Source organism: Bicyclus anynana, chromosome 1, assembly GCF_947172395.1.
Source record: "Bicyclus anynana chromosome 1, ilBicAnyn1.1, whole genome shotgun sequence".
In the NCBI taxonomy this organism is placed as follows: Eukaryota; Metazoa; Arthropoda; class Insecta; order Lepidoptera; family Nymphalidae; genus Bicyclus; species Bicyclus anynana.
This window is the reverse complement of record NC_069083.1, coordinates 19,507,773-19,526,241: the sequence shown is the minus strand read 5'-3', so window position 1 is coordinate 19,526,241 and position 18,469 is coordinate 19,507,773. Positions and strand designations below refer to the sequence as shown.

The 18,469-nt window shown below is 38.3% G+C and overlaps 1 protein-coding gene across 1 annotated transcript in view; it reads left to right on the top strand.

Moving 5' to 3' along the window:
- LOC112053077 (cell adhesion molecule Dscam2-like) overlaps positions 1 to 18,469 on the top strand; it is a 149,825-nt gene that overhangs the window by 58,604 nt on the left and 72,752 nt on the right. The window contains exon 3 of the mRNA XM_052882104.1: positions 8,187 to 8,355. Within this exon, the coding sequence (XP_052738064.1) occupies positions 8,187 to 8,355 (169 nt within the window). The remainder of the gene's footprint in view (positions 1 to 8,186; positions 8,356 to 18,469) is intronic.

Here is an 18,469-nt window from a genome sequence, read left to right as displayed (position 1 = left end):
TCACCGACGCCAGGCGTAACTCGGCGCGAACTCTCGCAGGTCTGCGGCCGAGGCAGCAGCGAATCTGCATTGCAAAGGACGGCGCAGGAGCGACGCCCTTCTGATGCTAATGCAGACATAAATGTTGCATTAGCCCTACGCCGCAGCTGTTGTAATATTTACAATACCACTACAACTGCTCTACATTCTACCACCACGGATATAAAGCGCTTTATCTATGCCCTGTGTTTAACGTTGCAGTGATATTACCTGCACGTTGGCTGTTCGTAAACTACACATCGTAACATGTCTGCAGATTGAGTGAGCTAAGACATACCTGTGATAATAATACGCATACATCAAATATATTTACTTTGCAAATATAATCAACTGTACATGTATGAAACTGCGTTTAGTTACTATTTATTTTGCTAGAGTGAATTTCCGGACATACTCTAATTACCCGAAACTGCTTCACTGTTTTGTCGGATTGTTCCTGAGGTCGAAATACATTACAAGAATGTAGGTAATTTATACTCCTATAATATTTCCAATTGTTAATTACAAAAGTCAATAGTTTAACTTTTTTACATTAATTCTAAAATTTTTCATTGTTGCTAAGTAGTACCTACTTGATAAGTAAAGTTCGAAAATTTTATATGACAAACATGACTTAGTTCGAGCAGATCTATTAAAAACTCAGACAGTTCTTTTTTCGATAATCCTTTCATAGTATAATAAAAATGGCTGTTTTTTGTTGAAAACATCGAGTAAAACTAATAAATGGCTTGTTTTATCTAATACAAATTAATTCCTCATTAACAGTTGAAGCAGTTAAGCAGTTGATCTTTGGATTGACATTAAAAAAAATATATTCAGTTGGTTAAACCTTCCCCCGGTACTCGTTAAATGAGACAACTGCCTGTCTTCAGAATCGTAAAATAAAGGATCAGTCGCTTTACGTCGGGAGGCGATATATTAGCTCCCCCCCCCCCCTGTCGGCGGAGTCGTTAAACTAGGTAACGACGCGCCGGGAGTTCATAAAGCGCTAAGATTCTTAACCTTGGGCTTAAGTGTTATTTATTAAATTAGGAATACGATGAGATTACTCACGCAGATTAAATGTCAACATCGTTTGATCGCGATGGTATATTTTTATTGAGTTTAGTAGTACAGCTTTACAGCTTTATATGACGGAGCTTGTCCAGGGAAGCACTACTGCCTCCTCATTTCTGCCGTGAACAACGATTGCCGTGTTCATGTCTGAAAGTCACGTGCTCGGTGTACTCAGTCTGTTGTACGTGTGTGGGTACAGTTATGTCAGCGACTCGGTCTGTGACTGTGGCTCCCGTTATTACATCGTATGTAAATATTGTAGTTTCTAATTGGCAACTGGAAAAGTTATAATTAGTGTATGTGTCTGTGAGTGTTGTTCAAAATGAATATTGATAAAATCAAGTGCTTTAATTTAGATAGCTAAATATGTACGGCTTACGTAAACTTACATTAATATTTGAAAAAAAATGGTTATGGCAAATATTTAAAAAAAAAAGGGTTGAACAGTTCATCAAACTCAATTAATTAAAGTCGCCACGTGAATTACTGTGGTGGTGTAGGTATGTATGTGTGTTGTGTGCCCCGAGTAACCCGGAAACAAAAACATTCGAGGATTTGTTGAAGTTGGTCGGCTAACATTTTGAACCGAAGCGACCCGACTGATTATGAGCGATTTGTTTTTTTGTTTGCGCCGGCAGTGGACTGACGAACCATTTCTATCTGCAAGCCTTGAAACAACTAGCAAGTAGGTGCGTGTAATTTTAGATAGAATCTCAAAGAAAACTTAAGAGATCAATTTAGTTAATGACCATTGGATGACTCGTTTTTTCGCTGAGCCGAGTTAAACTAGAAGAGTCAAATAACGTAGATTTATTGTGATAAAAGAATTTTCAAAATCAGTTTAGTAGATCCAGAGATTACTCCCTACGATAACACCAACTTTACCTCTTTGTAATATTAGTATAGATAAACAAAATGAAACTCTTTATCAGCGAGCGAATTTTCGGTCACAAGCTAGTATAGTGTTACGTCGGGCCGCACCTGCCGACGTCACGTCACCGTCAGTGACATCCACACGACAGCCCTGAAGTTCATAACACGGGATTACCCATTAAGCTTCCGCCTGAATATGATATATCCAAAGTTCCTTAAAGTCTACAAAGAGTAATAACTATAATAATCTGCATATGAAATATAATCTCACATATCAAATATTTCTCTCGCACCTAGTTAGGTGATAAAAAAAATAGCTTTAAATTTACTTTTATTTATAATCTTCCTTTATTGATAAAACAAGCATACCTACTGATCTGTTCCTGTTCGCCTTATTGCAGTTTGTGTAAAGTTTGTAATATTATAAGAAGAAGTTTAGATTTAGTTAATTTTAGACTAGTCGTCCCCCACGGTTTAACCGTGATCTGTAGGTAAATCGGGTTAAAAAGTAATTCATGTGCTGTTCCAGATTTTAGATTCGTCCATTAATAAGATACCCATCCATACAATATCTGTCTATCCAAACTTCTGAATCAGCCAAATTATGATTAGTAGAGTAGCTGACGCCGCGCGGTTTCACCCACCTGGTTCCCGTCCTCACAGTAACACAGGGATAATATATAACCTTTCTTGATAAATGGTCAATCTAACACTGAAAGAATTTTTCAAATCGGACCCGTAGTTCCTGAGATTAGCGCGTTCAAAAGAAACTCTTCAGCTCTATAATAATAAATATAGAAACAATAAAATGAATAAATAAATAAAATTAAATCAGAGACTCAATTCGTTTTCTTTGCAACATTGTGCCGAAATTATTTCATAAAATCAATTAACATTTTCTTTGTTAAAACAGTCACAGTAGAAATATACTGAATTCTGTAGCCACCATACAAATATGTAAATTATTCCGAATACTGCCAAAATAATGTAATTTCAAGGGTCAATCCAAGAAACCAAAATGGGGATAAGCTGTTAAGGTTTGTCAAACTTTGTTAATAACGAAGTAACGCCAGTTCGACCCCATTCCCCTAAACAAATCCGTATCCCTTGTTACGTAGTGTGGCACAAGACGCAAGCTGCAGCTAATGGTGCCTAAACTGGACATGCAATATAATAAACGTCTCGCATCGGACCGTTGTGAGTCAACATCTCCTGAGGATACTACAGTTACGCGGTGAATCGTACATAGAGGATTTTCGTTGTCGCTTGGATTTGTCGGTTATCGGCGGATATTAGCGACATAAATAAATTAGTAGTGTATTATTATAAACTTCCTTAAAGTAACGCCTGCTTCTATACAATAAACATATTTTACAATTAAAAATATAAATATTTTATGATCTAACAACAGACCTGCTCTTATTCATTTCTATATAAATATGGATATTTTGATCATTGAGGTTTAATCGTGTACAAAAACAATTGGGTTTTATCGCTTATCACTCGCTCCATACACCACCGTCTTTGATATGCTACTATACATGCAAGGATTCGGACTCGAATTGAAACTCGAGCCTTCCTTCGGCCGGGTCCAATCTAATAGGAATAGGCCCACAAAGGAATTATGGGCCAATTATTGACAATTGGCCGTTCACACTCCGGAAGGGAACTCGGACAGAAGGCGTTGTACTGTGAATCTATAAACAGCTGCAATAATTTGTTTTTAAATTTAACTTTCTGACATTATACATGTATTATATTAATTCAGTGTAGATTTTTAGTGTAATTTAAATATATAACCCACAACACTCTAATTATTGTCATTTTCTTATTTAATTGAAATATCACCTAATCAATTAATACAACACAACTATGTAATAACAATATTTTTGAACTTTTTTTATTGGCGTCGATTTCGTTAAGTATAATTTGTTATCTAATATGAAATTATGAACGGGAGTCTGCCTTAAAGTTGTTACTAACCAGTTTTTTTTTTTTACTGTTGATTAATTAATAGTTATACAACTTATCAGCCACAATGTCCTACAAATTGCGTGGTACATTATCTCGTTACGACGCTCAGAAATTTTCAATTCCTGGTAACTCAGTTAGCTACCAGAATCGAAAAATTTCGTAAATATAAAAGTTAATCGTCTCATCGAGATGAAGCTACTCACGAAAAATAAAATGTTCTATGGATCCCTGACTATTAACATTTATCGATAACTATTATGTTAATTCAAATTAACTGTCATTAGTATATGTATTACGTACAATTAAAAATAATACGGCGGAGAGACTTATAAATCCCTATGCGATCTTTTCTGTACTTTATTACTATATAGATGCATGTAAGGTTGTCGTTTAGAATTGAAACTAGGGCCTTCAATCGCCCGGGTCACGAAATCCAATAGGAATTGGCCCCACAAAGGAATTATGGGCCAATTATTGTCAATAGCCGTTTACACTGAAGGGTGCGCGGGTAGACGCTGTTTGCTGCCGTGAATGTACAAATAGCTGCTGTTCAATTTCATTTTATAGCACCTAAATTCAATTTATTTCATTAATAACTACTGCAGTAGCAGACTACAGTGTAACCGAATTTATTTGCATAATTTTTAATATTAAGGATACCAGGAATAACTTAATCTGGTTAGTATTTTCGAAGATTAGTTTGAAAATTAAATAGATGTAAAGGTTTGAAAATTGTTCTTCTTTATCAATTTTATATTTTTTAATATACACCACGTCTGCCGATTCACTCACGGACATGAGCCTTTTACAGAGGCTTCCAAACATAACAATCCAGAACCTCTTGTGACCAGCGGCTCCCGTTAGTCCAACTGCTGGGTTGACATTCTAGTATCTTGGGCCCTCAACGTCCACCGGCTGTTTGAAATAGTAGAACGTACCGCGCCCATTGCCACTTATCTTTGCTATAACAGGTATGTCAATATCTTTGATTATTTTGGGGATCTTTTCATTGCTGATTCGAACATGTAGGGATAATCCAAGATCTTTATTGTACATTTTCTCCTCGAAACAAAAAAAATATACTTTATTAATTGATTACTATCGGTGAGCCACTTTTCTGAATTAAGTTGACTATGAGTAATGAGTGTTAACATTGTCGACGGTAAATCTAAGCAAGTAGTTAAATAGTCACCTGAGTAGCTCCAGGCGTCAGATAGTTCAACTTGCAAACTATCATTATTGAGACATTGTTCTTGTGCGCTGCCAACAGTTTACGATACTATCCGTGACTTAGGAGCTTCATCTGAGATTCCGATACTTATATACCAATACTGCTCGATCCCTTGTATTGTCTTCATAACTGCCTCGTTGGTCCGATGGTAGCTTATGTGGTTTCGAATCATGAGATTACTGAGGTTTTTTGTCTTCCAAGAAAGGAGGTCAACCACATTTGACCTGGGTGTTGTCATTTTTAATTACCGCGTGAAAAATAGTAAATTATTGGACTATAATATTTTTTTAGGATAAATAAAAATAATAATTTCAATATTTCTTTATTATCCTTTTCTTGATTTTTTTAACTGTTTACGTTTTTAATAGAAATATTAGAATCATACACAAAGATGTGTATGCATGTAGATTGTAGATTGAAAATGCAATGAATTTAATATGACTCCTTTATAAATGCTTTTATGCGACATACTGCTTCATCTACTGGACACAGACTTGTTCAATTAATATTCAAATGTAAAAGAATTGGCTTTTCACTTCAATCAATCTATCAATGTCCTCAAGACAATCCGGCACCCGCACAGCGAATCCATAATGCTTTGATATTCTTCTCCATTAATTACTGGGACCAACCTCTTTATGAACTTCCTATTCGTCCTACCTTAGACCGCTACTGAGAAATACATATCATAATAACATTTCTTAGAAAGGAAATTCCGATTATTATTTCTTCGAATCGACTTTAGCCGTAACTGAATTTGACATGAAAACTTATTCCTTTCAAGAAATAACATTAAGTAATAATACGAAGCGTGTCTTTGGGTGAAATATATTTGGCAGAGTAGAAATTCAATGAACTCCTGTAAACTGTGCTGCCATGACCTCGCACACTCAAACATAAATGTGTCATACGAGTACATTACACAATTAACATTTCCATTGGCACACTGCTCGATGTACGTTGTTGTTTCTAATAATATAATAACTGAAATAACTAAATATCATAACTGGAATTACTCTAGAGGTAGTACCGAGCACTTAGTCGTGGGAACAGAGGCCGATAACCTGCTTGTTGTATGTGAACCATTGCTAACTGATCGACACGTTGTAGAGCTCGCAAAGAACACATCATAGGCCAGTGCATTTGAGGCTTAGCTGTTAAGGCTGTCATATCGTCACCACTATTAATGCAACAACAAGGCGGAATTTAGGATATTAAGATAGGGGTAGGGTAGGGGTATGGTAAGGGTAGGGTAGGAATAGGGTGGAAGTAAGATAGGAATAGGTAGCGGCAAGGTAGGATAGGAGTAGGGTAGGGGTAGAGTAGGACTAGGGTAGGGAAGAAGTGCACATAAGTCAAAGCGAAGCTTGACCTCCGCTAGTAAAGATATAATAAAGTTTTAACCGTCATAATTATATTTTCGGACTTTTTTGAGTCAGTGAGTGTGAGTCAGTTATCGTAGGTAATAGGTATGTGCTAAAAATTCTTTCACAGACTGATATTTAACTTGATAAGGGGGACATCAAGTTATGTGGCGCTTTTCTACTAAAATGTACTCGGTAGCACCTTTAGTTCTTACCTAATAAGCTTCTGCAGGATCTGAAAAAAGAACATCCATTTGCTTCCTTTTCCTTTGGCTCAGTTTGGGAAAGAAGCTTGTAGAACTGCTAGTATCCTATCTATCTCCCGTTCAACCAATTGAAAATTCAATTGAAGTTGTAGGCGTTTTGACAGACAAACTTGTGAAATAATAATATAAGGATTAGGTATTCTAGACGCAAGTGGGACTACAATTTAATCCTATTCATCGCAAGAGTAATTTACAAAGTTTACAGGGCGGCGACATCAAAAGCGATCCGTGGGCCTCCTCGGGTTCGGCCGGGCCGGGACAATTAATTCAGCACAAAGGGCCTCGTGGAATTTTAATAATGTCTCCAAGGGATTAGTGGGCTGGTCGGCGCGTAGTTTGGGAACCGCGGGTAGGTGCGCTACTAAACGTTGGTTTCCACTTGCTACATGAATACTTAAATGAGATGGTACATAACGGTTAGTTTATAAATTTGTGTCATACGATCTGATCAAATACTAGACTGATAACGAATTTTTTGTACAATTGAGAAGCCTGCTTTTTATCATTTTGTTTATTATTCGTGCATTGCATATATTTCATTTTTCTTTAAGGTTAGGTGCTATTCATGGATTTTTCTTATCAGAATCAGAATCAGCGCCTTAAAGAAAAGTCGGGTCAAAAGCGTAACCTGATTTTTATTTGGTAAGCCAGTGTTTTAACGTGCTCGTATATATGAAGTGCACGACACTGAGAAAGAGTTCTATCTATAAGCGCTGATTTTAAATAAACTCGAATAATCACAATAATAACCTCGTAAGTGTTGAGCTGCAGCAGAGGTCAACAACGCGTTCCCCAGGTTAGACTTCTGACCCGAGGCCGTAGTACCCGACTCGAGCGTACCGTCCACAGGTAAAAGAGCCTCTTTGTTTTTGTATACAAGGCAATTAAACGAGTGGCATAAACAAAAGGGATGACAATTTCAGCGTTCGGTCGCAACAAACGTCTTGTATCCGCGTTTAATCTCCTTAATTGCTGAGACGCCGCAGGCTCGTCTCGTTGTATTTACATACTGCTTTTATTTGCCAATAAAGGGAACCCGTAATTGCTCGCGGCGCCTTTGTGCGGTTCCACTCAATTCCTGGCTCAGGCGATGTGTGAAATTGTCGAGCGCCAACTGCCCGAAACTGCTGCACAGAGGTGTTCCTGTATCAGCTACGCAATGCAGGTGGCCTCACGACAATTACTGCACCCCTACGACCTTACCCCCGTGCTCCGGAAATCATTTAAAGCCGTCGAGATCATTACCATTAGCGTCTTATTTTGACCGTTCTGAATAATTAAAGCTTCACATCTTCTTTTCCTTAAAGAGTAAGGCCTGGCCCTGTAGTGATCCATTAAAATGGACTGATAATGCTAAATGCTAACCATATCTCTTGGTTGCAGCGTCTCCGTCGCTGAGCCAGCTGATCTTCCTGATGGAGCCACCGCCGCGGCTGTCCTTCTCCAACAGCACGGGCGCCAGCGTGTCGTGCGCCGCGCACGGCTCGCCCGCGCCCACCATCACCTGGCTCACGGAGGACGGTGTCCCCGTGGCCGACGTGCCCGGTCTCAGGTGAGTCACTGACGGAGCACCGCCGCGCGCGTAATCCTATTATGGACCTTTAGGGCCCTTATTAGGATCACAACATGGGTAAAGCGAGTGAATAAGTTGCGTGATTATAGATCGGTAGAAGAATATAGAGAGAAGGATAGAGGTAAGTATTAAGATCTAGAATCAAACGTTGACTTCCAGGGACGTTGGTACCAATGGAAGCCTAAAGCCTGATGTTCTTGTAACTAACTATGGTTAGGATTAATGTCCGGGCCCTTCGCTGGTATAGACGCTGAGCATAGATCGACTTTGTTGCCGAGAAGTCATTGTCTATGAATCCAGTAATTGCATTTTCACGCGCGAGTAGCTACAATTTGGTCGTCAAACGCAATCCTTGACCCAAATCCACATGATAATGTTCATCACATTCTCGTACAAGTAATTACTATTAGCGCCTCAATTGTACGGAAGTGTACTGCAGTGCACTGATTAATTAATTATTCCGGAACTGGAATCAATAATCACGCACATAACGCTCCACTGCACTTGAGCGGTGCCAGTGGCGTTCGAGCGTCATCTAACACTAGCGCGGTGTCGCGCAATAGCTGATTGTTGTTTGTTGATGATTGGCTAAAAGATTCATTATTTATCTACTTTAGTTTTAGCGAGTACCTAAATAGAAGTGTGGTGGTCACACACACATAGATTGTAAATGAAAATGCTACTTAAGCATTTTCGTAATTATGACGAAGTCAATACGGGCGGTTTGTCGCCAGTCGTTACCTAACCGTTGTAACTGATAGTCAATATAAGTGTTTTATCAGTGGAGCCTACTATTATTTATCACCCATAACCGCTACCCGGGACACGACATACCTTACTCAAACCCCAATATATAAGTATCCAAATAGTACTAAAGTGATACAAAAGTGGTGACCCGACTCGATTTTATTAGCGGTTATTTTGCACGGGTAGCAACACGTAACGACTCACACATTGGAATTTAAAATGGCTCAACCAGAGGTGTCAGTTTCCGGCGTGTCTGTATCGGCGAGAATTCCTGAATTTTGGACGGATTTGCCGCGACACTGGTTCATACAGGCGGAGGCAGTGCTACACCCGCAGAAGATGTCTGACGAGGCGAAATTTCAGTTTGTCATATCGAAATTAGGAAAAGACGTTATACAACAAGTGACAGATATATTAGTCAAACAGCCGGAAAATGGTAAATATGATACATTAAAAACAAGATTACTTGACATTTATGAGGAGTCAGAAAATAGAAAGGTACAAAAATTGATATCTGAAATGGAGCTTGGCGACCAGAAGCCATCGCAGTTGCTGAGGAAAATGCAAGAGCTGGCAAGTGGCAAAGTTACAGATGAAACCCTTACCATCCTTTGGCAAAACCATTTGCCGGGATGGGTGAGAGGAATACTCACGGCATCAGGTTTAAGCGATATTAACGCTTTGGCCAGAATGGCAGACAAGGTGACAGAAAATGCAATGCCTATACAGGGGGTGGCCGCAGTACGGAGTGCAAGGAGTGATTCTCCAGATGTCATAGCGGAGATCCACAAGCTGGGCGAACGACTAAGAAAAATTGAAAATTCCCAGCGTAGCGGTGGGAGAAGCCGATCACGGTCACACGGCGCGCCACGTACGCGCATCACTAGCGGTAGCAGGAAGAGGACACCGGCAGATCCAGACTGGCTTTGCTACTACCACTATAAGTTTAGAGCCCGAGCACACAAATGTGTTCAACCGTGTACGTGGAAGACATCGAACCAGCCTACTGGCAATGCGGAAAACTAGCTTCGGTCCTGTCTGCGGCGGGAGGCTGTGACCCATCGATAAATTACCGCTTGTGTATAACTGACGAAAACAGTAAATTACGGTTTTTAATAGATAGTGGTGCTAATGTGTCGGTGTTACCCCGGTGGGCAGTGCGCGAGAAAAATAGAGCGTGCGAGGACTATAGACTGTATGCCGCGAACGGTACACCTATTAAGACATTTGGGTTGCATAGTTTAGTATTAAATTTAAAGTTAAGGAGAGCATTTCGGTGGACATTTATAGTTGCTGACGTTAGACAGCCTATAATAGGAGCCGATTTTTTAACTAAGTATAAGTTAGTGGTAGATTTTAGTAAACGGAAACTAGTGGATCAGGTAACAAATTTTAATGTTATTGCTAGTATGTCACAGTGCATGGAAAGTTCAATAACTACAATTCATAATCAACACCCACATTATAGTTTGTTAGCTAAATATCCAGATTTAACTAAACCGGTATCTTTTAAGGAAGTTCCTAAGCATAGCGTTTGTCATCACATCGAGACGAACGGTCCGCCTGTTCAATGTCGAGCAAGACCGTTACCGCCAGACCGATACGCTAAGGCTAAAGAGGAATTTCGGTTAATGTGTGAAATGGGAATATGCAGACCCAGTAAAAGCGCGTGGGCAAGCCCTCTGCATATAGTGCTTAAAAAAAATGGGCAGATAAGGCCATGTGGTGACTATAGGCGCTTAAATGCTATTACTAAGCCCGATAGTTACCCTATACCCAGGTTACGCGATTTCACGTACTTACTCGCTGGTAAGAAAATTTTTTCACGGTTAGATATAAACAGAGCTTACAATTGCATACCAGTTAACGAGATGGACATTGAAAAGACGTCTGTGTCAACCCCTTTCGGGGCTTTCGAGTTCATCAGACTTCCTTTTGGCCTTCGAAATGCTGGCCAAAGTTTTCAGCGTTTTATGTGTCATAGCGTACTCCCAGACTTAGATTTTTTATTCGTGTATATAGATGATATAATAATTGCAAGTAACAACGTCGACGAGCATAGAAAACATTTAGAGGAAGTATTTAGTCGCTTAGAGAAGTTCGGTATTACTCTGAATATATCAAAGTGTTGTTTCGAACAGACAAAAATGGAGTTTTTAGGTCATGAAGTAACAACGGAAGGGATTCGTCCACTCGACGAGAAGGTGAAAGCCATCATCGAGTTTCCGAGGCCAGCTACTGTGGACCAACTCCGGAGATTTTTAGGTATGTTAAATTTCTATAGATCACACATACCAGGTGCCGCTGAAAAGCAGTCTGAGTTGGATCGCTATTTAACGAATACAAAAAAAAAAGATAAGTCAAAAATCGCTTGGACTGATTCAGCAAACGCTCAGTTTGAGCAGTGTAAACAGAGCCTAAGTGACGCCGCGACGTTAACGTATCCTGCGATAGACAAACCTTTGGCGCTTATGACGGATGCTTCAGAGTCATGCATGGGTGCGGTTCTACAGCAAAGAGAAGGTAACGTATGGAAACCTATTGCTTATTTTTCTAAAAAGTTCTCGGAAGCACAAAGGAAATATAGTACCTATGATCGAGAGTTATTAGCCATTTATTCGGCGATAGCTCACTTTCGATATATGATAGAAGGTCGTAATTTTATTGTGTATACTGACCATAGACCTCTAATTTATGTTTTTTCAAAGATAGGTAGCGTGAAAGAGCTACCTAGGCGAGCTAGACAGATAATGTTCATTAGCGAATTCACTACGGACATACGCCACGTGAGCGGGTTAGATAACATAGTAGCTGACACTTTGTCCCGCGTGGAAGAAATTGTTTGTCCTACGGTCATTGATTTCACGGAACTCGCACGTGTACAAAATGATGACGAAGAGTTAAGCGAACTAAAGAAAAAAATACAATACAAAAACATCGTGATGCCAGGCACCGATAGTTGCGTTGTTTGCGAAACATCGACTAATAAGGCCCGACCATACTTACCGGAAAGTTTTAGACGTATCGCTTTCAATGCAATTCATAGTTTAAGTCACCCGGGTATTCGCGCTACCAACAAAATGGTTAGAGATAGATACTTTTGGGTAGGTATGAATAAAGATATCCGAAGATGGGCTAAGGCCTGCATCCCATGTCAACGATCTAAGATTCAAAAACATACTGTATCCGATTTAGGTACTTTCGAGAAAGTAGATCGTTTTAGTCACTTAATGATTGACATAATAGGCCCTCTCAATACATCACCCGAGGGATATAGATACTGTTTGACTATGATAGATAGAGGTACGCGTTGGCCAGAAGCTGTCCCAATTAAAGAAATCACAGCTGAAGTAGTAGCCAAAGCTCTTTATGAAAACTATATAACGCGTTTCGGAGTATTTTTTAAGTGTACTTCCGATCAAGGTCGTTGTTTCGAGAGTAATCTTTTCAAGCAACTCATGAATCTTATGGGTATTGAAAAGATCCGCACTACCGCTTATCACCCGCAGAGTAATGGGATGATAGAACGGTGGCACAGATCTTTAAAAGCAGCACTTATGGCTAGACTGTCAACTAAAAGTTGGGTAGAAGAACTACCAACCGTTTTACTAGGTTTAAGAGCCGCTGTACGGGCAGACACTAATGTTAGTTGTGCTGAAATGGTATACGGCACAAGTATTAGGCTGCCAGGTGAATTTTATGATATAAGTAAGGATAATATTTTAGATAGCTCTAGTTATGTAAGCAAATTAAAAAGTATAATTAATGATTTAAAACCTGTTAAAAGGGTCAATAAAGACTCGAGAAAAATTTTTGTTCACCAGGATTTACACACTTGTGACAAAGTATTTATCAGGAACGACGCGGTGCGTAAGCCTCTCCAAGCGCCTTACGACGGTCCGTACCGAGTAATTAGCAGGACAGAGAAAGTTTTTAAGGTCCAATTACCCACACGTCAGGTTATAGTTTCTATAGATCGGTTGAAACCAGCTTATATTTTGGAGGAAAATGATAATCCCCAAAATACTATGTCGTCAAAAACTACGGAACCGATTTTAAAAAAGAAAGTCACAGTGTGTACGGTCCCTTATAATACCAACGGTGTAAAATGCAAAACAACGAGCAGTGGTCGCGTCAGCCGCGTACCTGCACGTTATGCTTAGTTGCATTATTGTTAATTGTTTCGTCATGTTTATAATTTTAAGAAATGATTTATATTTTATCACGTAGTACCAAAATTTTTTCTAGAATAAGTAAAAACCATATTCTGTTTAAAGTAATTGTATTTGAAGGTGTTCTACAAAATTGTTTACATAATATTACACTTATACAAATTTTACATTGTCATTTATATTTTTTTTTTTGTGTTTAAAATTTTTTTTGTTGTTAGCCTTACAGAGTTCATTAGTTTAAGTGTAACAAGTGTATGCTCCTCGTGAAACGTTTTGTCAGCATTGTGCTTATAGTGTTAAGAATGAAACACCCCTATACTACCTATACATTGTTTTCTGTAAAAAAAAAAAAAAAGGGGGTGGAATGATGTGGTGGTCACACACACATAGATTGTAAATGAAAATGCTACTTAAGCATTTTCGTAATTATGACGAAGTCAATACGGGCGGTTTGTCGCCAGTCGTTACCTAACCGTTGTAACTGATAGTCAATATAAGTGTTTTATCAGTGGAGCCTACTATTATTTATCACCCATAACCGCTACCCGGGACACGACATACCTTACTCAAACCCCAATATATAAGTATCCAAATAGTACTAAAGTGATACAAAAGAAGCTTTAATTATATTTAATGGGCTAAAAATATAATCATTTTTACTTTTTAGATTTTGTAGGTTAGTTATTATTTATTATATGTTCTGGAACTTGAAAAGATGAATAGGTAGGACATTGAACAAAATAGCTTATAAAAAAATCTTTATTTTAAAATTGGAAATGTACAAGATAATAGGAAAAAATACTGGTGGGATTAATTGTAATACAATAATTCTACTGAAAATCATACTTGTAGGGGCTCATGACGATGTAGGTCTGGGACCTACTGGCAAAGGCATGAGAGGTATGAGTAAACTAAATAATTATTACCGACGTATCGTATACCTACTACTCGTGTTTTATATTAGACTACATTATGTCTTATAGAGGTAACTTAATTAATTAGCTAAATCTATATTTTATGTGATTTGTTCGTAATTTTCTGTATATTGAACCAATCCCACCAATGATGAAAAAGCAATGTTTATTTACATTCTGCAACCAATTATTGCAGTCGAATTGTCAAGTTTATGAGGATGGCTATTTATGTACCTTAATTATGTAACAATTTTTGTTTTTGTACAATAAAATGGAAAAATAATAAAAAAATAACTTAAAAGCGTCAGAAGTAATCATAAACTTTTTCATAAAAAGTAAACCGCCAAATTGGAAAATTTTAAATTAGCCAAGTCCGTATACTTTTTTTCAAAAGCGAGGCTTGAAAAATGAACTTTTGCACGAGCCGGAGTCACCGGGCCATTAGCATCTAAATCAAAGGGCGCTAATCCGACGCGGAGGGTCAAATTAATGACCTACTGAAATGATGGCTTTAGCCTTTTATACTACTTAAATGAAAAGGTATTTTTCATTTGCTTGGCAGTTCTGTTTTCCTTTAAAACGAAAGCAAAAAGGCAAAAACACTAGCATGTACTGTGAACTATCGCAGTATAAAGTAAATGCAATACCTCTCAAATTCAAAATATAATTTAAGAAGTATCAGCGCCTTACCTATTTCATATATCATAAAGTAACTAGCAAACCCGGTCCGGTCCGGTCCTAGTCATACCCTCCCACTATCCCCCTACCCTAGCCCTATCCTACCCCAACCCTACGCCTAACCTACCCCTACCCCACCACTACCCTACCCCTACCCTACACCAACCCTACCATACTGCCTCCCTACACCTACCCTACTATACCCCAACTCAACCCTACCCCTACACATCCTATGTCCTTCTCCTGGTTCTCAACTACCTCTTCACTAATTTTGACCCTAATCGGTGCAGCAGGTGTAGAGTTATAAGTGTTGTAACAAACCCGACTTTCTTTTATATACATAGAATACAGTATACTGTACACGCGTGACATACGAATACAAGGCAACTATAAGAAGCTTACCTACATGTAAATATACTATTTTAATATGTTTTTCAAATACATTTGAGTTCAGATTTAATATTTATTATAACAACGTTGTAAATGGCTTAACCGACTTTAAAAAGCAACATATTGGCGATGCACGTTATTTATATTATGATGCGAAAAACGTATTATTCATACTGAGGGAGTAAATTACAGTTCCCAACAAAAAGGGCAGCAAAAAATAATCGGCCCCATGAAGGTCCGGGAGCGATAACGGTACATCATTCATTCAGTCGGCGGCAAAAAGGAACGAAAACAAAACTCGCTCGGCCGTGAGCAGAGAACCGTGAGCCGTGAGCCGAGAGCCGTGAGTCGTGAGTCGCGACACGCATTAATCTTGCCGTGACGTCTGGATTAGAGAGCACCGTGTCTCGTTGCACGACTGATAGGGACTGTGACGTATCAATTATGATGTGTTATGCATTTGATCAATATCAGGAATCAGGAAATCTCAACTATTTCGTGAGTGAGACTTAAAAAATATAGTACTTAATACGTCACCAAAACAAACAGTGCGTGCGAAATCTTTTGACATGAAATTTAGTAAGTCTTGTGTTACGCGAAAATTTATCTTAAGGTCATGAAAAATGCCTATGAAATTATTAATCATAAAATAAATAGACCCGAATGCAAATAAATAAATTAATGTTTCGGAAGCAAAACGTGATTGATTTTGTAATTATTGTAATAGAAAGATACTTTTATGAGTATTGGTAGTAAAACGCTAACTTTTACCTATGAATAAGTGAGCTGCTATAGAAACACAGTACCCATCAGTCGTGACCCAGATAATGATAGGAACAGCGACACAGATCAGTGTGAATGATGTCCCTCTGATACGTACAGTGACGGTAATACCATGGTAATACTGCTCTGACAGCGTGACGGATGATTGCGCGTCTGTGTGGGCTGATCTACGACTCGTTCGGTCTCTTTAGCTAATGAATGGACTCTAGACGGGATTTGCGTTGGAGTAATCTGTTTTACGCTGGCTTAACATAATAACAAATACTGAGAGAATATTTGTCAGTAACAAAGTAAAAGGAGTGAAAAAAATTATTACACCCTCGTACCTCAGATCTCAGCTGTCGTTCCCGATTATTATCATTCTAACCTTACGTCTGCAAGCCCTCGTTCGAGTTACGTAGTGTGACTAAGTTCTAAAATCCCTCTCATAGGAAGAGAGGCCACTGAGCCTAAGATGCATGCCAATAGCCAAATCAAGTTGATGAGACGAGAGGGTCAGCGAAATGTAGGCAAACTGCCTTACGAACCGATAGTAGAGTCACTTTTAGGTACTCGTAATAGTCAAACTTGGCGGTTTATAGTGCATGTAAAGTAATACTAATTAACTAAGAAACAAACGAATTTTGAATTTTAAACTCCGCGAGACCAAAATAGACTAATAAACGTTTTCTGTATGGACAACTACTTCATAATAAAACTTTAAGCTAACTAACCTAAACAAAACTTTAAACTAACTAACCAAATTAAAACTAAATGCTGAGAATAAATAAATAAAAACTTGTTTTAAAAAATTTCATACTGGCTTTTAAAACGCAAACCTAAGCAAGCATCATAAATACATTACAACTGTTTTACATCGCTAACGTTTTAATTTGTTGTTAAATACCTACCAAATAGAGGTCCTCGACCTGGAAATAGGATTTTGGAGTGTTACCAATTGACACGTTTAGATTAATTGCTTCAACGGGGATTACTAGGGCCTGTTGAGTACACACAATGTTCTCGCGAACTTTAAAACGATAATCCCGGAGTTAGTGAGGGTACTTCGACAATTTAATGTCGGTGTGTGGGTCGCTCGAGATCTAATCCTTTTCAATGCGTACAACTCGTACAACTTTTCAGTTGGTGCTAACTATATGATTATTAGAAAACAAAAATCGTTTGACTGATGTAGTGTTAAGTGCTTCCATAAAAATCACATAATAAACATTACACAAGATGATTTGTACTTAGGCCTGGCTTTAAAGATGAAAAATTATGAGTATGTAACGATGCACATTGTACACACATATATGAAGTAATAATATGATGTCGTTTACTATTTTCAACATCATTGCGTCCATAGTTTTGAATAGCTTAGATTAGTATAAGTTAGATAATATTTATTTAAACAATTTTTCCGCCTACGTTTTTTTAATGAGCATGTTGGGAACGGTTTGATATCAGAAGTGGATTTAAAGAGCACGATTATTGAATGGAAACCTATCAGGTACCTATCAGGGAACCTTGAGTGAAGTCCCGGACTCGTGATCGAAGGATGTAGGGTTAAAGACGTCTTTTAAATCTAGTTAACACTCCCCTTCTCCACTTTGAGAATTATACATATTTTTGTTGTATGATTCAGCAGCACGAATCGACTTGTGCCTGGACTCGTGCTCGTGCTCTGTTTCGTGCTGAGTTCGTTAGTGTAGACGCGCCTTAACATTCGAAGTTCTAATGATGCCGCCCATCGAGCCGTGAACTGATAAGCGCATTAAACTGCCGTTTAATACATCGCACCTGACCCTGGCTTCACCCGGCTTTCCTTGATGATTTGGGGATATTTTAGGCAATACAAATAAAAAAATCATTTGTCAGTAGTGCTTTAACAAAATACTTAATAGCATTTAATTTACGAAAATTTACAAAGTCACTTTCGCAATTATGTTTTTGTTAAATATTATTTACAGTTTTGGAAAACACTACGCAATAATATGCGTAGTGTTTTCCAAAACATGCAACTTTAACGGCTAGGTTTAGCTTGTATGTGGTACCAGATTACCTTGTCGGTAGAGCAATGTTTGTTGTAGCAGTTTGTGAAACCTTCAGTGATGTTGCTTAGTTACTTTCGAATTTGTACGGAACTTGACGAGGTCAATGATGCTCATATAAGAACGTCATCGTAATGACATAACGGTTTTTCAATGGAAAGTTAAGTTTACCTTATGGATAAGGCAAAGTATGCTGTTTTATAAATATAATGGTCTCTGTTTTACTTTTATTAACTATCGAGCAATAAGGAAAAGTCATGTCACATACTATTAAGATTTGAGAGAGAATTATAATAATAATAATAATAATAATAATTTCTTTATTTATGGCAACAAAGGCCCATTGGTTAGTTACATTAAGATAACTTATAAACTATGT